The 19,056-nt window shown below is 45.9% G+C and overlaps 1 protein-coding gene across 1 annotated transcript in view; it reads right to left on the bottom strand.

Moving 5' to 3' along the window:
• Window positions 1-1,107: 1,107 nt before the first annotated feature.
• Tnfrsf21 (TNF receptor superfamily member 21) overlaps window positions 1,108-19,056 on the bottom strand; it is a 73,989-nt gene continuing 56,040 nt past the window's right edge. Inside the window, exons 5-6 of the mRNA XM_052745383.1 lie at window positions 3,767-3,995; window positions 1,108-2,512 (exon numbers count right to left, since the gene is read on the bottom strand). Coding sequence (XP_052601343.1) covers window positions 2,283-2,512; window positions 3,767-3,995 — 459 coding nt within the window. The 3' untranslated portion in view covers window positions 1,108-2,282. The remainder of the gene's footprint in view (window positions 2,513-3,766; window positions 3,996-19,056) is intronic.

Here is a 19,056-nt window from a genome sequence, read left to right as displayed (position 1 = left end):
GTATGTCTCCTTTGCCATCAATCTGAAAACAACAGAGCCGGCCGATGATAGACCTAAGACTTCAGAAACCATGAGTTGAGGTAAATCTTACCTCCCTTAAAGCAATTTCCTCCCCACAGGTACTCTGTTCTACTGTTAAGAAACTGCTTAATATACTCAGCTTTACAAGCCTACTTTCATCTGTAAAATGGGCATAATGACAGGTCTTTACAAGACAGATATAAAGATCCAATAAAGCAATATAAAGAGCACCTCATAAAATATAAAACTATAAACTTGGGCTATTAATAAAAGCATCCCCAAATTGCTAATAGTCTATAAACTTAACCATAATAGTAATTAATGAATGGATTGTATTTCTCCGAGTCCTAAATCCTCTGAAACAATGAAAACCTGACACAATTTGCTTCCTCCCCCACCATCGCTGACTCGTTGTTGTTGTTGTGTGTGTGTGTGTGTATGTATGTGACAGAGTTCTTGTCTTCTATCAACAAGAGGGAAGAGAAACCCATCGTGAGAACCAGGGAGTGCCAGGATTCTTCTAGAAAGCAGCCTCATGGAAATGGGTGACACCAGAAGACTCTGTATTGCTGACGTGGGTGTCGCAGTGTGCAGAGTACTCACTTCCAGGATCTCGCCAAAAGAGGAAGTTAAACTCCCTAATGTTTGGTCATTGGAATTTTGCAGATGGGGGTGCCCTAAGCTAAGGGGAACCTGCAGTGAGCATGAGATATCCCACCAACACAAGACCCCACCTGCCTCACTGCTGAGAAAGCCCTCTGGAGTTCGGCAGGGATACCGAGGCTTCGGCTGGAAGCGAGTGGATGTCTGCAGACCACCCCGCAGGTAACAAATTACCCAGAGGAAAGAAACGCCTAAGGTCTAACTTGAAAGACTGGGAAAGGCTTGGTAGTTCTCACCAGAGCCTGGTGCTCTGAACCTCCAGGCACCTTCCGAAAAGGACGTCTGCTAATTTGCATGATGGACCTATTAGACATGATTTACCCATTAGAGCATACCTCTTTTCCCAAGAGGTGAACGGGGTTGGAACTGGAGCACAGCGGCAAAGGAGGAAGCTAAGGAGGAAATACACTCAAACCACTCAAGTAACAAACACCTAATATTTATTAATAAATTAGTATACTTGAAGGCATTTTTCTGATATCAGGTCCTCACCGCCAAGCCCACCCACACAAAGGCAGTCGACACCACCTTTGCGGCAGAGCCCTACTGCTGAGCGTTAGAGGGCGGGTTGATGAGTGAGAGCGTAGTTGCAGATTGATCAGACAAGAGTTCTTACAGCTGCAGCCAGTTTTAATTAAAGTGATTGACGATGAAAACCCAGAGAGGCCTTGAGGGCCAACTGGACCTATTGACTATGTGTATTAAAAAAGAAAAAAAAAAAAATCTTCCAAAGCAAAGCTGGGCAAAAGCTGCCACTGGCTTGGTTGACTTTCCAAGGTGCAGCAGAGGTGTCCCTACAGGAGGAAGATCAAGTTCTTTGGTGGCCCAGGTGTCAAGCCACTGAAACAGCAAAGTCCTGATGACTTGAAGATTTCATTCTCCAGCCCAGAGCATATTAGCGTTAAGAGGAGTACAAGTTACCAAGCAGCGTACGGTGTCCAGATGAAAACCATACCATCGGCGATAGATAGTGTGGTCAAGTTTCAGCCATGAATATGAACTTTACAACAAGACATGAAAAAGATAACTGGAAGTCTAATTGCATTACAGTAATCAACAGGATCTTAAATCCCCTCGGTCCTTAAGAACACTTGGAAAGGATGAACAGTAAGATAAAGAGGAAAAAAACAACAACAACCAAAAAAACAAAAACAGAAAAAGTAAGTGCGGCTGTTAAAAGACTGGTATTTGCTTATAGAAGCCACAAGATGCCATCATGATTTTAAGAAGTTAAGAGCCTCAGAACCCAGCATGTGGGAAAAGTCACACTGCATTTACGTTAAGTTTTTAAAGTGCACAGAACAGTTTTGAAAAGATGTAAGAAGGCAAAAATGGAGAATCTGTGGAACTTAAAAAAACTTTAGTGGTGGGCATTTTCCAACAGTGATACATCGAAAAGGCTTTATAAATTCCCTTTCAAGAAGAGAAAAACAAGAAAAGAAAAATTCCCAAACCCCAAACTCAAGCACCGGCCATATACTCTGTTAAACACATACATACGCGCGCGCACACACCAGAACACACAGAACACAAAAGTCAGAAACAAAATGAAACAGCCCGCCAGAAGGTCCATTTCCAGAATGCAGTGCCTCTGTGTTCTACAACAGGTCGGGAAGATGGCTGTACACAGAGTCCAGGAGGGTCTGGCTGGCTTCTTGGCTTTTGACCCCAATGATCTCAAAGAGCCTGTCCAGTTTGTCCTCAGCCTGGGGGATCTCTTCAATCACCCGCAGCTCCTCGGGATTCAGGATGTGCAGCATGTCATCGAAGATGGGCTGCAGGTCACAGGGGTCCAGGCGGACCTGCCGCAACACCGTGTCCTTCTTTTCTGCAGGGGACAGGGGAAAGAGAACGGGACAGTTGAGGGACAATAGTAGGAGGTGAGGAGCTGCCTGCGTTCTGAGCCAGGCAGGTTCCCGCCCATGTGAGTGAGTGACCTTCTGGGACATTTTAAACAACACGAGCCTCTTTATTGGCCTGGTGCATAAGGACAGCAAACAAGCTTTTCAGGGCTGTGGTGACCCAAGTCTGTGATCCCAGCACTTGGAACGTTAAGGCAGGAAGAGGAGTTCAAGACCATCCTAAAGCCTGAGCTCCGTGAGACCCTGTCTCATAAAACAAAAACACCAACAGGAAAAGATCTGCTTAGCAGAAATGAGACAAAGACCTGCTGGAATAGGTTCTTTTAAACAATTTATTCTTATTTTCAATCCCGTGTATGTTTACGTGTCTTTGTGTGAAAATTTGCACACGAATGTAGGTACTATCTGACGCCAGAGGCATCAGATCCCCTAGAACTGGGGTTCCAGGCATTTGTAAGCCACCCAATGTGGGTTCTTCTGGGAATAGAATACAGATCCTCGGCAAAATCAGTCTGCGCTGTTTACCTCTGAGTGATCTCTTTAGTCCCCTTGAATGGATTCCTAATGTGGTGATAATGTGACATTTACCAAGTCTTTAATGGCTTCTAAATTCTTCTGAAACTCAGAAGGAAAGTGTTGACATGCTTGGGAACGAAAGTCCCAAGCCAGTGTACTCTGTTTCTGTCTCTTTACAATTACATCGTGATACTTCAAAAAATAACAAAAAAGCTGGGCAGTGGTGGCGCCCGCCTTTAATCCCAGCACTCAGGAGGCAGAGGCAGGCGGATCTCTGTGAGTTCAAGGCCAGCCTGGTCTACAGAGTGAGTTCCGGGACAGTCAGAGCTACACAGAGAAACTCTGTTTCGAAAGACAAAAACAGCAAAATGACTTCTGACTTCCCAGATGGGTTTGAATCCTTAGACTTAGCAAGTGTGGTAAATCATTTTAAAATACCAGCTATAGTGCATTTTATCAGATGACCCCTGAAACACACATTGGATAGCATGCTCAGGACAGAGGTAATGGGTATGTGTGAACGCTGGCGCTGGCACAGAGTTGTAAAGACTTTCTAGGTGTGTCCATGTTAACCAGTGGTGTGGCTTCCTTGAGGCCGCTTTTATCTTGGAGGGCGTCCTGAACCCGCCATTCGATTGGCTCAGCTACAGCTGGGCTGTGGAAGTGGTCAGGGAGAAGGCCCCAGGCCCCGTGGATGCTGGTACCTTTGGTAATAAAGGAGCCGTTCCTGCTCAGTGCCGATGAACCACTGGACGTGGAGTCGCAGCGTAGAAGGGGCTCCGACTCGTCCACGAAGAAGCCCTTGTTTTTGTCTAGAGGGGAGGGCTCTACTGTCAGGAGAGTGGAATTCTCAAGCTTCACGTTAGGACTAGGAATGGGACTTGGGCTAAGCGGACTGGGGCTCATGGGGAGAGCCAGTTTGTCGGTTTCCAACTGAGGAAAGAAAAAAAAAAATAATTTTATTATATATATCAAAATCATATAGGAATAAAAGTAACCCCCACTCCCTTAACATTTAATATTTTTGATTCTTCCAATTCTATGTGCATTTTTGATTTGTTGTTCCATTGTTAGTAACACATACACACTTTTAGACAGTGCCTTACTATGTAGACCAAACCGGCTTTGAACTCACAGATTCACCTGCCTCTACCTCCTGAGTGCTGGGAATGAAGGTGTGCGCCACCACACCATGCCCCAACTCATTCTTCAACCTCTTCAGAGTACATGTGAAGACACGTACTGGTGGTGACAGACCAAGTTTGGGTTTGAGGATAGCCTGGGCTAACAAGATTCTATCATTAAAAAAACCAACCAACCAACCAACCAAACAAACAAAGCACACATGAGCAGAAAGTGTAATACTAAAAATGAGGAGACCTGTAAGGGGATGTCATCCCAGCTACTCTGGAGATGGCAAGTTCAGTGCCAACCTGAGCAACGTGGCAAGGCACCGCTCTGAAAAAAAAAAATACAAACAAAAACTGAGGGGACATATGCACGTGCTATTGTAGTGACTTGTCTTATTGATGTGATGAAATACTCCGGAGAGTAACTCGGGGGAGAGAGCGTTTATCCCAGCTCCCAGTTCAAGGCACAGTCCACCAGGCCCAAGGAGTCAAGGCAGCGGCAGCTTCAGGGAGCAGGGAGCAACGAGGGCAGGAACTCCAGTGCAAGCCAGGAACCCAGCCTTGGGAATGGCCCTGCCTACAGTTAAGATGGGTCTTTAGACAGGGCATGGTGGTTCATGCCTAGCGATGTGGAAGGCTGAGGCAGAATGGCACCTGTAAGTTTGGGGCTGGCCTGGTGGGTTTCAGGTTGTCCTGTGTGATCATAGTGCTGTCTCCTTTAAAAGGAAGGAAGGAAGGAATGAAGGAAGGGAGGGAGGGAGGGAGGGAGGGAGGGAGGGAGGGAGGGAGGGAGGAAGGAAAATGATGAGTCTTTTCACATCAGTCAACACGGACATGTCCAGAGGCCCATTCCTGAGTGATTCTGGACCCTGTCAAGTTGACAACAGGAACTGCCACACTCACTAAGCTGTTACCTCAGGGGCGTGGAGCTGGACACAGGTAAGAAAAAACTCAGTCTAAACTTAAACGCTAACAACCAGAAGGAGTCTTAGATCGTACCCAGATGTTCCCCTCTGCCAGGAGCTGAAGACAAGGTAACCCTAACACCACGCCTCAGACTATGATTACAGATAAGGCCATTAAAGAAGTTATGAAGAAAAAGAGGTCGTGAGGGTGGGTCCTAATCCAGCACTGTGGCATCCTTCATAAAGACAGAGGACACAGGCCCACAGAGGGGAGACCTGTGAAGCCACCAGTCATCAGCAAAGGTGAGAGACCCAAGAAGGCTCCAAAAATAGGGAGAAAACAAGCGTCTTTGTTGGAGGCACCCCATTTGTGGTGTTCTGTCACCCCACCTGTGGCAATCTGTCACAGGCCCCCAGACCTTAGCATGACTGACACCATGGTGGAAGTCCTGTTCGGACATGGACCCCAGCACATAGGCTGCAATACCTGTCAAAACTAGAACAAAAACCTAATCCGTCCAAGTCCGTAGTTCGGGGAAGGTCCCTACATGAACTAACCTTGCCTTTTGGCTTCTGGAGTTTTGGTACTGGCTCACTGCTCTTGCCAACTGAGGTGTGTCAACCCAGCTGGGCTGAAAAGTTTACACTGAGAAAGGCTTGAGGCTGCACTTGGGTCCAGTCACTGGTAAGCTGATAAAGACTTTCCATCAGCTTGAACCTGTCTCTGAGGGGTCTTCTCTGGTAGATGCTTCACAATAAAACTAGTGCTATATCGCAAACAGGTAAAAACTTCAGCCTGGGCCGGGCCATGATGGCACATGCCTTTAATTTGCACTCGGGAGGCAGAGCCAGGCAGATCTCTTGTGAGTTTGAGGCCAGCCTGGTTGTTCTACAGAGTGAGATCCAGGACAGGCACCAAAACTACACATAGAAACCCTATCTCCAAAAATGAAAACAAACAAAAAAAAAAAAAAAAAAGAAAGAAAGAAAGAAAGAAAGAAAGAAAGAAAGAAAGAAAGAAAGAAAGAAAGAAACCAAAACCAAAACCAAAACCAAAACCAAACCAAACCACCGAACTTCAGCCTGGAAATATGAAATATCTTCTTTATTTTTAAATTGTGTGTGTGTGTGTGTGTGTGTGTGTGTGTGTGTGTGTGTGTGTGTGTGTGTGTGGTGGGGAGTGGATATGCACACTAGTGCAGGTGCCCACAGAGACCAGAAGGGGGCGTTGGATACCCCAGAGCTGGAGAAGCACATGAACTACCTACCCATCCATTGTGGGTACTGAGAACCAAAATCAGGTCTTCTGCAAGAGGAGTGTGTGCTTGTAACAGCTGAGCCATCTCTCTACCCCCTCCCTTTTCTTTCTAAAGACTTCTTTTTTTATTTATGTGTCTGTGTGTATGCCATAGGTGTGCGGCGCATGCTTAGGAAGGTTATAAGAAGGCATCGGAATCCCTGGAGATGGAGTAATAGATAGTTGTAAGCCATTCGGCATAGGTACTGGGAACCAAATCGGAAGAGCAGCAATCACTCTTAACCACTAAACCATCTCTCCAGCCTCAGGGAAGTGATTTCTGAAGGTCCAACAGGCAGGAAGCAGAACTGAAACCAGACCTCAGGTACTGTGGAATATTACTTTAACTAGGCAAAGATGTGTTACATTTGTTTATGTTGAGGGATAGTACTTTAACTACACAGAGGTGTGTTGCGTTCCTTTATGCTGCATTTGTTTAATTATGTAAAGATGTGTTGCTGTTTCACCTTGCCTGCCTAAGGCACTTGATTGGTTTAACAAAAAAACTGAACAGCCAATAGCAAGGCAGAAGAGAGATAGGCAGGGCTGGCAGGCAGAGAGAATAAGTAGGAGGAGGAATCTAGGCTCGAGGAACGAGAGAGAAGAGAGAACAAGAGAAAAAAAGGGAGACGCCCTGGGCCAGAAGCCAGGCAGCTGCCAGCCAGCCAGCCATGGAGGAAACAGGAAAGTAAGACATACAGAATGAAAGAAAGGTAAAAAGCCTCGAGGCAAAACGTCAAGAGAAACACGATTAGAACAGGAGCTAAGGTAAGGCCAAGCATTCATAACTAATAACAAGTCTCTGTGTCATGATTTGGGAGCTGGTTGGTGGCCCACAAGAAAGCCTGCTACACTCAGGCTTTCATTTCCAGAAACTCACAGCAGAGAACGGGGGGCAGCCCGAAGGCTGCCTGCTTTCCACAGTGGAGCCAGTTCCGACGGAGACAGGTACGTTCCCACCACTCCCCCTGCTCTGTGAAGAATGATTTCAGGGAGGCAAGAAACCAGGAACCTGGACGGATACTCCTAAGTATGGCAGTGAGGGATGACCAGGGCTTATGCCAGGAACATGCAGTGGGCATGGGAGTGGGGCTCACTTTAGGGGTGAAGAGACCAGAGCCCAGAGAGGGCACACAGTCACCCCGAGAGATCCAGTGTTCAAGTCTGTTTAACCTCCTCACTTTTAAGGAGTGCTTTAGAACTCCACCAGGTACTTATGGCATCCCCTAGTCCACTGATTTTATGTTTTTATTGACTTTCCTGGTATAACGGTTATCACTGATTGTCAAGTTGACAAGCTGTAGGATCACCTAGCAGATAAGCCTCTGGGAATGCCTGTGAGGGTGTTTGTAGACTGGGTTAACTGAGGTGGAAGGCCTCACCCTTAATGTAGGAACTATTCCACTGGCTGGGAGAAAAAGGACCGAGTGCGGCTAGAGACGGTCTGGCAGTTAAGAACGCTTGCTGCTCTTGCAGAAGACCGGAGTGCAGTTCCTAGCATTCACCAATGCTTAAAACCGAAGCTCCAGAGGATCCAATGCCCTCTTCTGGTCTTCACAGGCACCCCCCCCCCCATATATGTGGTATACACATATACACACACAACATAAATAAATATCTTTTAAAGGAAGAAGCGAGCTGAGTGCTAGCATTCATTTCTCTGTTTCCTGACTAGAGACAGTGTAATCAGTGTAATCGAGTTCCTGATGCCATGCCTGGACTGCATCCCCTTGAACTATAAATTAATAGAAACCTTCTTAAATTGCTTCTTGTTAGGTATTTTTGTTCACAGCAATGAGGAGAAGAAAAACAACAAAAACCCAACTAATATACCCAGAATGGAATGGATGACTGTCCAGGAAGCAGATGGCCAGTCACACAGGACGGTGTTCGGAGATGACATACACTCTCCCAAAGCGGCTGCTGACCACCCTGAGAACTCTTATCCTCTCAAACCCTTCAAGTGAGATGCTGTCAGCTCTCCAGGCCAAACACCGACTCCGATTTCATAGGATTACATTAAAGACTTACGTAAGACATGAAGCAAACATGCCTGCCTCTTTTACAACTCTGAACGACCGAGACATTTTTTTGCAAGTGATTGAAGATCTGCAAAGACCACCGATTCCTGCACGGCGCTGACATTCTAACAGGATGTTCCCGTAAAGCACCGCCCACAGCTGGCTGTGCTTCCAGAGCTGGTTGACATGCATCCCCAGAGGGGCCCTTCTGATCCCCAGATAAGAGTTATGCATATGCTTTGAGTTTTCATTCAACAGGCCCTGGCATAGGGTGCTGTTCCCTGAAAATGCACGCAGTCACACATTCATGCCAGCATCCCCTTTGTACCCCCAACTGACAAAGAGCACTTGTCTACATTCTGATTCTCAGGGACATTACACTGGGTGACATGGCCCATCAATATAGCACACTGTTCTTGTTTTAAAAAAGAAAAAGAAAGCACCTCCCACCCACAAATGAGTGCCAACAGAGAAGTCCACCCACCTATTTCCTGCACCCATTTCAAACTTCCAATCTTTATTTTCCCAACAACTTCGCTAGAAGTTGGAAAGTAAGCACCAGACTTCCAGCAGAATTGCACAAGGTCCTGAACTGATTGATGCTACTGTAATTAACAAGAGCCAGGTGAATACGGAGGTGCCCCGGTAAATGCCTCGGCATCATCACATTGGAGCCATGAACCACGTGACAAGCATCCTTTTAAAAATCTCCTCTCCGGCTTTGGGTGGCTGGTTGCATTTGGAATCGAGCTGGAAGTTGTGTGCCGTTTTCCTGTGAGCTCATAGAAACGTCTCTCCTCCTCTTACACAATATTAACGACAGCTCCCAAAGCTGCTTTGCAACCCTGTATTAGCTACTGCGTTTCCTGGCACATCTCTAACCAAGAAACTGGATCATCAGGCTCTGTGGGATGAAACAGTTACTCTATTAATTATGAAAGTTCGTGATTTGGTGTTTTGAGTTTATAGCAACGAAGAACATCAATATTAATATGGTAATATTATTTAAAAGAGAAGGTAAGTACCTTGTCTTTTTTTTTTTTTAAGACACAGTTTCATATATCCCTGCTTCTAACTCACTATGCAGCCGAGGATGACCTTGAACTCCTGATCCTCTTGCTTCTGCAGTCTGGATTATGCAGTGATGAGGAATCAAACCTAGGGCTTTGTGCATGTTAGACAAGGGCTCTGCCCACTGAGCCACATTCCCAGCCAGAGAAGGCACACACCAAAACAAGAAAGCCAGATTTCCTCAGAAGAGTCTCGTGGTCTTCAAAAACCTATGCAAAAGCTTTGTGAAAAATAATCACAAAATAGAGTAACTTCATTTATTCTCTAAGCATCTTCAGGCTCTCCAAGTTCTCTGTGGGGGCATATTAATTCTATAATAGAAAAAACAAGGCGTGTTATTTTTAAAAGCATCCCTACCGATAAGTATATTTTCCTTCTGCTAATTTGAAGCTATTGTGGCTGTGGCAACTTGTATTTATATTGGGTTGAAAAACAGGGGGTGCTGGCAGAGATTCACCACAGCTCAGTCGCTCTGTACTTCCGTGAGGTGTCCAGGGACTCAAACACCCCCATCTGACTGAAGAGGAGAGCGCTCTGCAACTGAGAAGAAAGGACTCTGGCAGACCTTGGCCAGAAAGGAAATGTGTCCACCAGATACTTGTTGCTCCGCCAGAAAAACTAGAAAACCATGGTTCCTTTTGCTTTAAAGCTGTCAGATGAGATAACTGGGAGCCAATCTGAGAAAGAAGGGGGAGACAGAGAGACAGATGGGAAGGGGAGGGAACAGGGCAAAGGGCAGCAGGGCCAGAGAACAGGGCTATTGAGTGCACTTCCAGAACATGGTATTTTGCTTGGCCCAAGAAGCCGTTGGTGTTCCCCCTGATTAGTCTCCACACAGGTACACTTAGTGCTTCCAGATGCTTATTAAAGCTGGAAGGGAGGGTAGATAAACAGCCACCCTTACCTTCCAGCTGAGTCAGCCCCATCACCCCACGGCTGTTGTGACTTCCTCTCAGAACATCAGGAACATGGACGACAAAGAGTCATCTACTCAGACTTGATAAACACAGCAGAGTGTGGGGCCTGAGCATCTCTGGACTCTGAGGCCTGGGACGGTGCATCTAAGTTATGGTGACCGTCTTCCTGTCCTTGTCAACTCGCCCAGTTCCAAGCTGAAGGGGGCCCACTCTGTGTCCTCAACTCAACTGGAAACCTCCACCGCTTTGCTGAAGGTGGAAAGAAAAAAATCCCTCCCCTGGCCAGCCTTCGCAGGGAAGGCCAACTCAGAGGGTGCAGTGTTCCTCAGCTTCTGGGGATGGTGAACCGTGCACACTGAAGGAAAACCCTCCGACCGCTTACTCGTGATCGGAGTAGTGCTGGAATCAAGGGAGGTTTTGAGTCGCCTAATTTTCTTCCCACAACCAGGCAGCAGCACTGGGTGTCCTCTGCAGGCCGGAATAGGTGCCTGTCCTGACCCCCCTAAGCACCCTCCAGCATGCGTTTCCTGTTCCCCACATTTAAATGCTCAAGAGATTAAGTAAAATTAAAAAGCCTCAAAAGTCTCAGAAAATCATGCAAGGGGAAAAGGAGACATCCCACACCAGCTGTGTGGTCTTAGAAAAACCACTTCCCCGTCAGACCCGACTTCTTTATTTATTCCTAAACTAAAAAGTGTAGGTTAGGTCACCTCTAAGTCGCTTCCACCCAAACTGTCTCACATGCTGCTTGCTTTATTATTGCCATTTCATTCTCTTAACCCCCCCCCCCCCACAAACGACCAAGTCCTGCTCTCCTTGCCAAGTTATCCCCAATTATTTCACTCAGCTAAGGATTACTAGTTATTGTCAGCTACTACCCAATTACGATTTCCCTGCGGTTACACAATCTGTACTCACAAAACGAACTAACGACTTTGATTCATCAGTGATTCCCCCAAAATGAAGCATTAATTATGCAGCCTGGATGCTTCTTGTCCGCCTGTTAAAATGGTTCAACTTAACCCCTTAGCCCCTCGCATTTCCCACATGGATATCACCATGCTCTCTTCTTTGTGACGCAGCCACTGGCCACAGATGCCTGGTGGCTTCTGAGGAAGTCCGATACACAAAAGTTACCCTTCCCACCTGATGCTCCCCCCACGTCTCAAGTAACACCACAAAGGAAGAGAGTTCTCTGTTTGCTTGTGAAAATATCATTTTAGTAATGCTTCCAAGAGCACCCTTTGCTAATCCCAACTGAAACTAATTGCTATTCCATGAGTTGAATAGCTTGCCACCCAGATCCTGTAAACAAGAAAGGCTTTAAGAAGTAAGTCCTACCCAAGGCTGGGGATGGAGCTCAGTTGGCAGTGTGCTCCTCTAGCTTGCATGAAGCCCCTGGGATTGAGATTCAGCACCACTTAAAACTGGGCATGATGGCACATACCTGCCTAGCACTCAGGAGCTGAAGGTAGGAGGGTCAGAAGTTCAAAGTCAAATTAAGAGGAGCCTGGACTGTAAGAGACCCTACCTTTGAAAAGAGGAAGGGGGAGAAAAACCGCTGGAAAGCTGGCTCTCCCAAAATGCCAAGATGAATCCGTACAATCCATCTGGAATCTGTGCTGAGGAACAAAAGCCCACAGCGCTTAGAGAAGCTGAGCTCCGTAAACTCATCACTAACAGTACAGGAGTACAAGAAGATGCTCTGGCCTCTGGGCGGCGGAAGGGTTGATCAGAAGGGGCTGCCGGGGCATGGAACTCAATAGTGGTTTTACCCTCCGGCTGGACAGCTGTCCTAGGATAGAAGGACGGATGAGACATTCTGTAAACACCACATACTTTGATTGAGACCGATAATTTGTTTTCTATTTGAAAATATTTCAGATCCTGGCAGACCAGTAATGGACCAGTTAAGAAAAACAAACAAACTGAGTTTCCACTAAAGGTTTATCTCAAAGGAATTATGGTCACAAATAAGTAAAAAATGACAGCTATGTGGGGAGTGCGATGTTATCTCAAGCGTGTTTCCCCTGCCGACCAGCTGCTCATTAATGAAGATGAAATTAGATTTGGGACCATCTGCAGGTTCGTGTCGGAATCCTAGCCTGAGGCCTCTCTTCCTTGCCAGGCCAGGATTTTGTAATGTCTGACTCCATCGAATCCACTGGTTCCGATGCTAGAGAACAAGAACTCAGACAAAAAAGCAGTAAAGAAGTTAAACCCAGGGCTGGAGCGATGTCAGTGGTTAAGAGCACTTGTTACTCTTGCGAAGGACCCGAGTTCGATTCCCAGGAACGGCATGGTGACTCACAACCTTCTGTAACTCCAGTTGCAGACGACTCAATACTTTCTTCTGACCCCCCACAGGCACCAGGCATGCATGTAGTACACATACTCAAATGCAAGCAAAACATGCCTATACACTAAATAAAATAAAATTTAAAAAGGAATTTAAATCTATGTGCTCCCAGGATTTCAGGTAAGAGGGAAGAGAGCTAGCAGCCAGATCATAAAAAAAATTTTTTATCTGAATATATTCTATTCCTAAGTTCACAGACTAAAGGATGGCCGCCATAATGACTTCTTAACAATCATTGGTGAAAAAAAGGCCATGCATTGAGAGAGAGCAAGAAAGGGTATATGGGAAGGTTTGGAGGGAGGAAAGGGAAGGGAAGGGGGAAATGATGCAATTATATTAAAATCTCAAAAGCAAAAGAAATAGCAAAAACCACATAGCTTTGATTAAAAGGAAGGGTAGGTTTCCTTTAAATTTTAAATGAGAGGAAACAATAATTAAAAAAAAACTTATTATTACTTATGTGTGTGTGTGTGTGTGTGTGTGTGTGTGTGTGTGTGTGTGTGTGTGTGTGTGTGTGTGGTCAGAGGGTTGTCAGATCCCTTGGGGCTAGAGTTACAAACAGTTGTGAGCTGCCTGATGTTGGCCCTGGGACTCAAACTCAGGCACTCTGCAAAAACCATAAGCTCTCTGAACTACTGAACCATCTCTCCAACCCTGACAATGACTTCTAAATGCACACTTTGGAAGTGTGAATTCTTGCTGGACCCAACTCAGAAATAAACTAAATTTACTGAGCAATTTTTTTTTTTTTTTTTTTTTAGACAAAAAGTACATAGATGGAACTGGCATGATGCTGATTCCCAAGGCTTTCAGGAAAAGTTGGTCAGTTATTTGATATCTGGAGTCACAGAAATGGGAACATGGATGGGAAACAGCCACATATACAGAGATAAAGCAAGTATGCTGAAATGAAAAGAATTGTTGACAAGCCTCTTATCTTTCCTCCTCTCCAGCTCAGCCCAGGCCTCCGGAGACATGTGAGGCGGCATATTTATTGCAGAAGGAAGGAACCATGCTGACACTTCCAGTCGGAATCACCAAGGAGCAGGCCGACAGCACAGGCCCTCTACTGTGTGTCTAACTCTCCCTGGGGTCACAGAAGGTCATGGGATGGAGTAGGAACAGGAACACAAGCCAGGGTGGGCCTTCCTGGGAAAGCCACAGATGAAGCATGGATGTCTAAACGGAATCTGGGAACCAATGCAAGCCTAAAGTATCAATTTACACACATGGAGAGAAACTCAGTGTTAACCTGGCTAGCCAATGCCTGAAGCTCCTGGGAAATTATCTGAAGAGACAACTCCACCCACCCTGATGAGTTGAGGACCAGGACAATTGGTCAAGATTTTGTTACAGCTGAAGTCTTCCTGAAGACTGTACATAAGTTAGCCAGGGGTTAATTGGCCACAGTAGATCGCTTCTTTTTTTTTTTTTTTTTTTTGGTTTTTCGAGACAAGGTTTCTCTGTGTAGCTTTGCACCTTTTCCTGGAACTCACTCTGTAGCCCAGGCTGGCCTCGAACTCACAAAGATCCGCCTGGCTCTGCCTCCTGAGTGCTGGGATTAAAGGCGTGCGCCACCACCGCCCGGCCCTAGATCGCTTCTTAAAACCAGGTAGTTACCGTAACGTTGCACCTCTATGGCATCCATGAATTCTGACCATTCCCAAGAGTTAGCTACAAAAAGGAACCCCAAAGATTACATTTAACTCAAAGAGTAATCTGTCAATCTTTGCCCCAAGCAAAAGAACTCCTCCTTTCCTGGGTGCTCAGAGGGAGAGCTGCAGGAAGCCGCAAGATGTGCTTCAAATGCTGCCAAAGCTGGTAAGAACCAGCTGGCTCCGGAGGGAGGGAGGGAGGGAAGGAGGGAAGGCTCCGCCCAGCTGCTGGGGCGGGTGTCTGTGAGCTGTCCCGGCTGCTGACAGAGACAGAACAGCTGTTGCAGCCTCAAGCTGACTCACTGACTAGCTTTCTCATGAATAGAGGAAGTGAGGAAGAGAGTAAACCAGCTTTCTTGGTTCCGAGTGGAAACCCACTCACATCTTAGAATATTATTGCTAAGCTCAGCACCGTCAGGACACTGCGAGGTCACATTGTTAGAAACCAGGGGTTCCCCTCAGTGCAGTCTAGACAGTTCTAACCATGAAAACACACTGCACAGACTTTCTAAGACCGAGCCTGAGGACTGAAGAATAGAAAGCCATTTCACAGGAAATAATGCCGTGAAGTAAAAAGACTCAAGTTTTTTGTTTTGTTTCTTTAAGACAGGGTCTCTCAACACAGCTCTGGCTGTCCTAGAACTCCCTCTGTAGACCAGGCTGGCCTTGAACTCACAGAGGTCTGCCTGCCTCTGGCTTCTAAGTGCTGGGATTAAAGGTGTGCTCCACCACGCCTGGCCCAAGTAAGGTTTTAGGTTTGTCTGGTTGGTTTTAGATTTCTCCTTATTTCTTTGTTTCAAATATATTACTGCTACATTGATTGATTGATTGATTGATTGATTGATTGATTATAGGGGTGTGTGTGTGTACCACACACACATCCAACAGCAAACATGTGGGGGTCAGAGGACAGTTATGTGGAGTTGGATTTCTCCTTCCACTATGTAGGGATGGAATTCAAGTAGCTAGGTTGGGCAGCAGGTGCCTTTACCCACCCAGCCACTTCAGAGGCCCTCCATTAGGTTTTTTGAGCGCAACAGATTAGTATTGCTTAATAAATTCATTGAGTTTGTGCTATTATAACCTCAGCACACCCGGTTTCAATTGTAACGGTTTCAATCAAACCCCTCTGAGACTGAAGGTGTCGACTGCTCAGCCCCTGTCCCCATAGAGGTTAGCCAGTGTATTACGATTTCTTGCACACTGTTCCTTGGGTCTTGAGTCTTTATGTACACAGTACCAACAGGAACAAACAATCTCAACCTGCACATTCTTGAGGTTAGCAGCCAGAGCTGACTCCCTCCTGGGATAAGTGTGTAGATGTCCGCAGCGGACCTCACCTGTTCTGACATTCATGTGGCTTTGACTCTTGCTATAGCAAACATCACTGCAGGGCACCTTCTAGGATCTGCATCTCTCTGAACGTAAGTGTGTAGAAGGGAAGCATTCCTGTAGCCACAGAATGCATAATGCCATGTCCTTTCCTCGCTGTCAGCCTGAGGCTAAGCATACATTCGAAGACCTCAGTTTCCTTTCTAATACCAACTGACTTTTCTCTTACTTGGTGCAAATAATTTTTTTTTGAGGAAATTAATCCTGTGCCGATCAGAACATCACACACTGTACACAATTCAGAAGATTGCGTACAGGTTCTCTGCAAGGATCTGGCAGTACTTGCTGAAGTGTATGCCAAGTGACCCATGATTCCACTTTTAGGAAGACTCGTGTACACCTTCTGTGTTCTCTGCCATTTTCAGGAGCACCTCACCTACAGATGGGATAAAAAAAAAATAGGCAAAACAGCACCCCCCCCCCACTTTTGACAATGCATTATCTGAATGATGGATGATACTGCCCTTTCTAACTCACTCCTGGAGGTAAATGGATGGATGTTTCCCCAATGACGATTTTTACGGGAAAATCAAAGCCGTGTTGTCTATTCTTCAAGGAACACGTTGAAATTAGTGGCTGTACAATAAAGACTACTTCTGACAGGATGTGATTTCCTCATGAGCTAGTGACATGAGATTGTTACAGACCAAGGGGCAGTCTCAAAATGCAGGATGGAGAAGCCTGGCCAAGCTGGCAGTCATCAGTTTACTTCCGCGTGTGTTTAGGCTTCAAAAAAAATAAAATGTGTTCTCAAGTCTTGGTCATTGATGGTGAAAATAAGCTTTTGTAACTTCTTCCCTATAATATCAATCTGATTTCCTCCCAGGGAGCTTTTGGAGAAAGCCAGTAAGGGAATGGATTAAAAGGATGGAAAATGTCATCAATAATAGACATGGCCTTTGGGGGATATTGAGTCACTATCTCTTGGCGGGGGGAAGAAGATTTTTTTTTTAAAAATCCACTTCAGTCTCTTCAGAGCAGTTTCAAAGAACAGTGTAGCTGGAGAATTTCTCTCCAGCTACCGCTACAGAACAGAGTCTAAAAATTTGTCCCACATACCTGTCCTTCTTACAAACACGATACAGCACAGGGGATAATAATAAAAAGTGTGTGCCTGTGGGGGCACTCAAGTGTTAGGCATAGGGTGCATTAAGACTCCATTTCTGGGCTGAAGGGCTAGCTCAGTCAGTAAAATGTAAACATGAAGACTTGAGTTTGGGCCCCCAGAAGTCACATAAGAATAGCCACGTGTGTAGTGAGAGTTTCCTGTGTCCGCCCGGCTCCCGATGCCCCACGGTCCCAAATAAACACACACACAGGCTTGTATTATTTTTAAACTATGGCCATGGCAGGCTTCTTGTTACCTAGCTCTTATATCTTAAATTAACCCATTTCTATTATTAATCTATTCTTTGCCGCGTGGCTTATGGCTTATCAGTATCTTTATATCTTGCTTCTCCTGGCGTTGGCCAGCAACATCTCCTCTGTTCTCTGCCTTTTTTTCTCTCTAGTTAGAATGTCCCGCCTAACCTTATTTTGTCTCACCATTGTCCAAACAGCTTTATTTATCAACCAATCAGAGAAACACATATTCACAGCATACAGAACGACATCGCCCATCATTTACCTTTTCTTTATATTTAGAACTGTATCTCTCAACTACAACTGGTGGTGTTTTTATTTTGTTTTCAGGGGCACACACTGGTGCATCTTACAATCAACCCAGGAGCCAAGGAAAAACAGTAACAGTTAGGAACTGTGACATGTATACTGCTCACTGAGCACAGATGTGAAAAGTTGTGAATGTGATGGACTGACACTCAAAGGCTGCTCTGCTCCACCCCACCCCCCACCTTGTTTCACAGTTAGGACTTCCCTGTTCCAAAAGGAAGTAGAAGGGACTTTTGGAACAGGGAATGCAGGACTGAGTGCATACCCCTTCTAGTTTAAGCGAGCTTTGCAAAGCTGTCCTGACGAAACTGAGGCGTGGGAACAGAAATGGGCTCTCCCAAGGTCACAAAGGGGGTGGGGGGAAAAATCAACGCTAACCAAGAGAAAGCCCAAGTCTTGGATTTATCCACTCCCATTACCTGTTATGCAAACTTTGAAGCCCTGCATTTGATGTGGAGGGGGCAGTAGAACCTCACTTGTTCCTTTCTTACTACAGACCAGTCCAAAGTTTCTATAAAGCTTGCTATGGAGCCAAGTAAAATGAGATGCAAGAAAACACATGTCGTTTGCAAGGACGAAGGGTCGAGACGTCCTGACTGCGCACACACAGGCAGATGTGGCTACCTGCGGGCAGCAAGAGAAGTCTCAGGGAAGAGGAGCAAAGCACAGTTTTGAGTGAAACCATGACCTTGTCCTCTAAAATGCACAAGCAAGCATCAGCTTTAGTTTCCTAGCCATTTTTGGACCGAGAACGGCCCCTGATGCTATAAACTGAAACACACATTTCCAATGTAACATCTGCTCATGCTAGTGAATTGTAATTACCAGTCCTTGCCCACTGGCCATCACCCTGGGGAGGAGTGCTCTGAGAGGCATGGGCCACCTTTCTTCTTTACCTGGTATCAGGCAAGCAGCGAGTGCATGCTGCGCTAGTGTGAATAACTGTATGAAACTTCAGAGAGCGGTTTTGGTTCTTGGTTTGTTTGCTGATTTTTTTTGTTTGTTTGACAGGTTCTTTCTGTGAATCCTGGCTGAACTGGGGAGCCCAGGCTGGCCTCAGACTCTTGGTGACCCTCCTCTTTCAGTCTCTTGTACTGGGACGACAGATGTAAGCCACCGTGTTCAGCTGAGACTTTGAGATATAGTAAGTCAATCAGCCCGATATGCCATTAAAAGTCTGAAGTCTCTTCCCTGGCAATGGCAACTTTGAGCTCCATAGCCAGCAACATGAAACATACCTGAGTCCACACCTGAGCCTGAATGTGTCAGCAATCCCTCTGCGCTGACCTCCTCTCCCTACCCTGGAAGTTCCCCAGAGCCCACAGTCACGCCCTGTGATTAAGTAACGTCCTTAAATGACCCTCTGGGCTGTAGTGACACAGCAAAGAGCAGAGGCGACATCCATACAAGTCTGGCTAACAACTTGGGTTCTTCTTAGGTCCTCAAGCCTGAGGACAATAAGTTCTATTTTCTAGAAAACGAACAATAACAACAACGTAAAAACAAAACAAGCAGACAAAAAAATCAGCCTCATTCGAATCCCTAAAAAGCCAACTGAAATGTACGGCTGGTATTT

Source organism: Peromyscus californicus, unplaced genomic scaffold (assembly GCF_007827085.1).
Source record: "Peromyscus californicus insignis strain IS unplaced genomic scaffold, ASM782708v3 Scaffold_19__1_contigs__length_69161282, whole genome shotgun sequence".
Lineage (NCBI taxonomy): Eukaryota > Metazoa > Chordata > Mammalia > Rodentia > Cricetidae > Peromyscus > Peromyscus californicus.
Note: the sequence above shows the minus strand (reverse complement) of the source record. Positions and strands in the feature narration are given on the sequence as shown.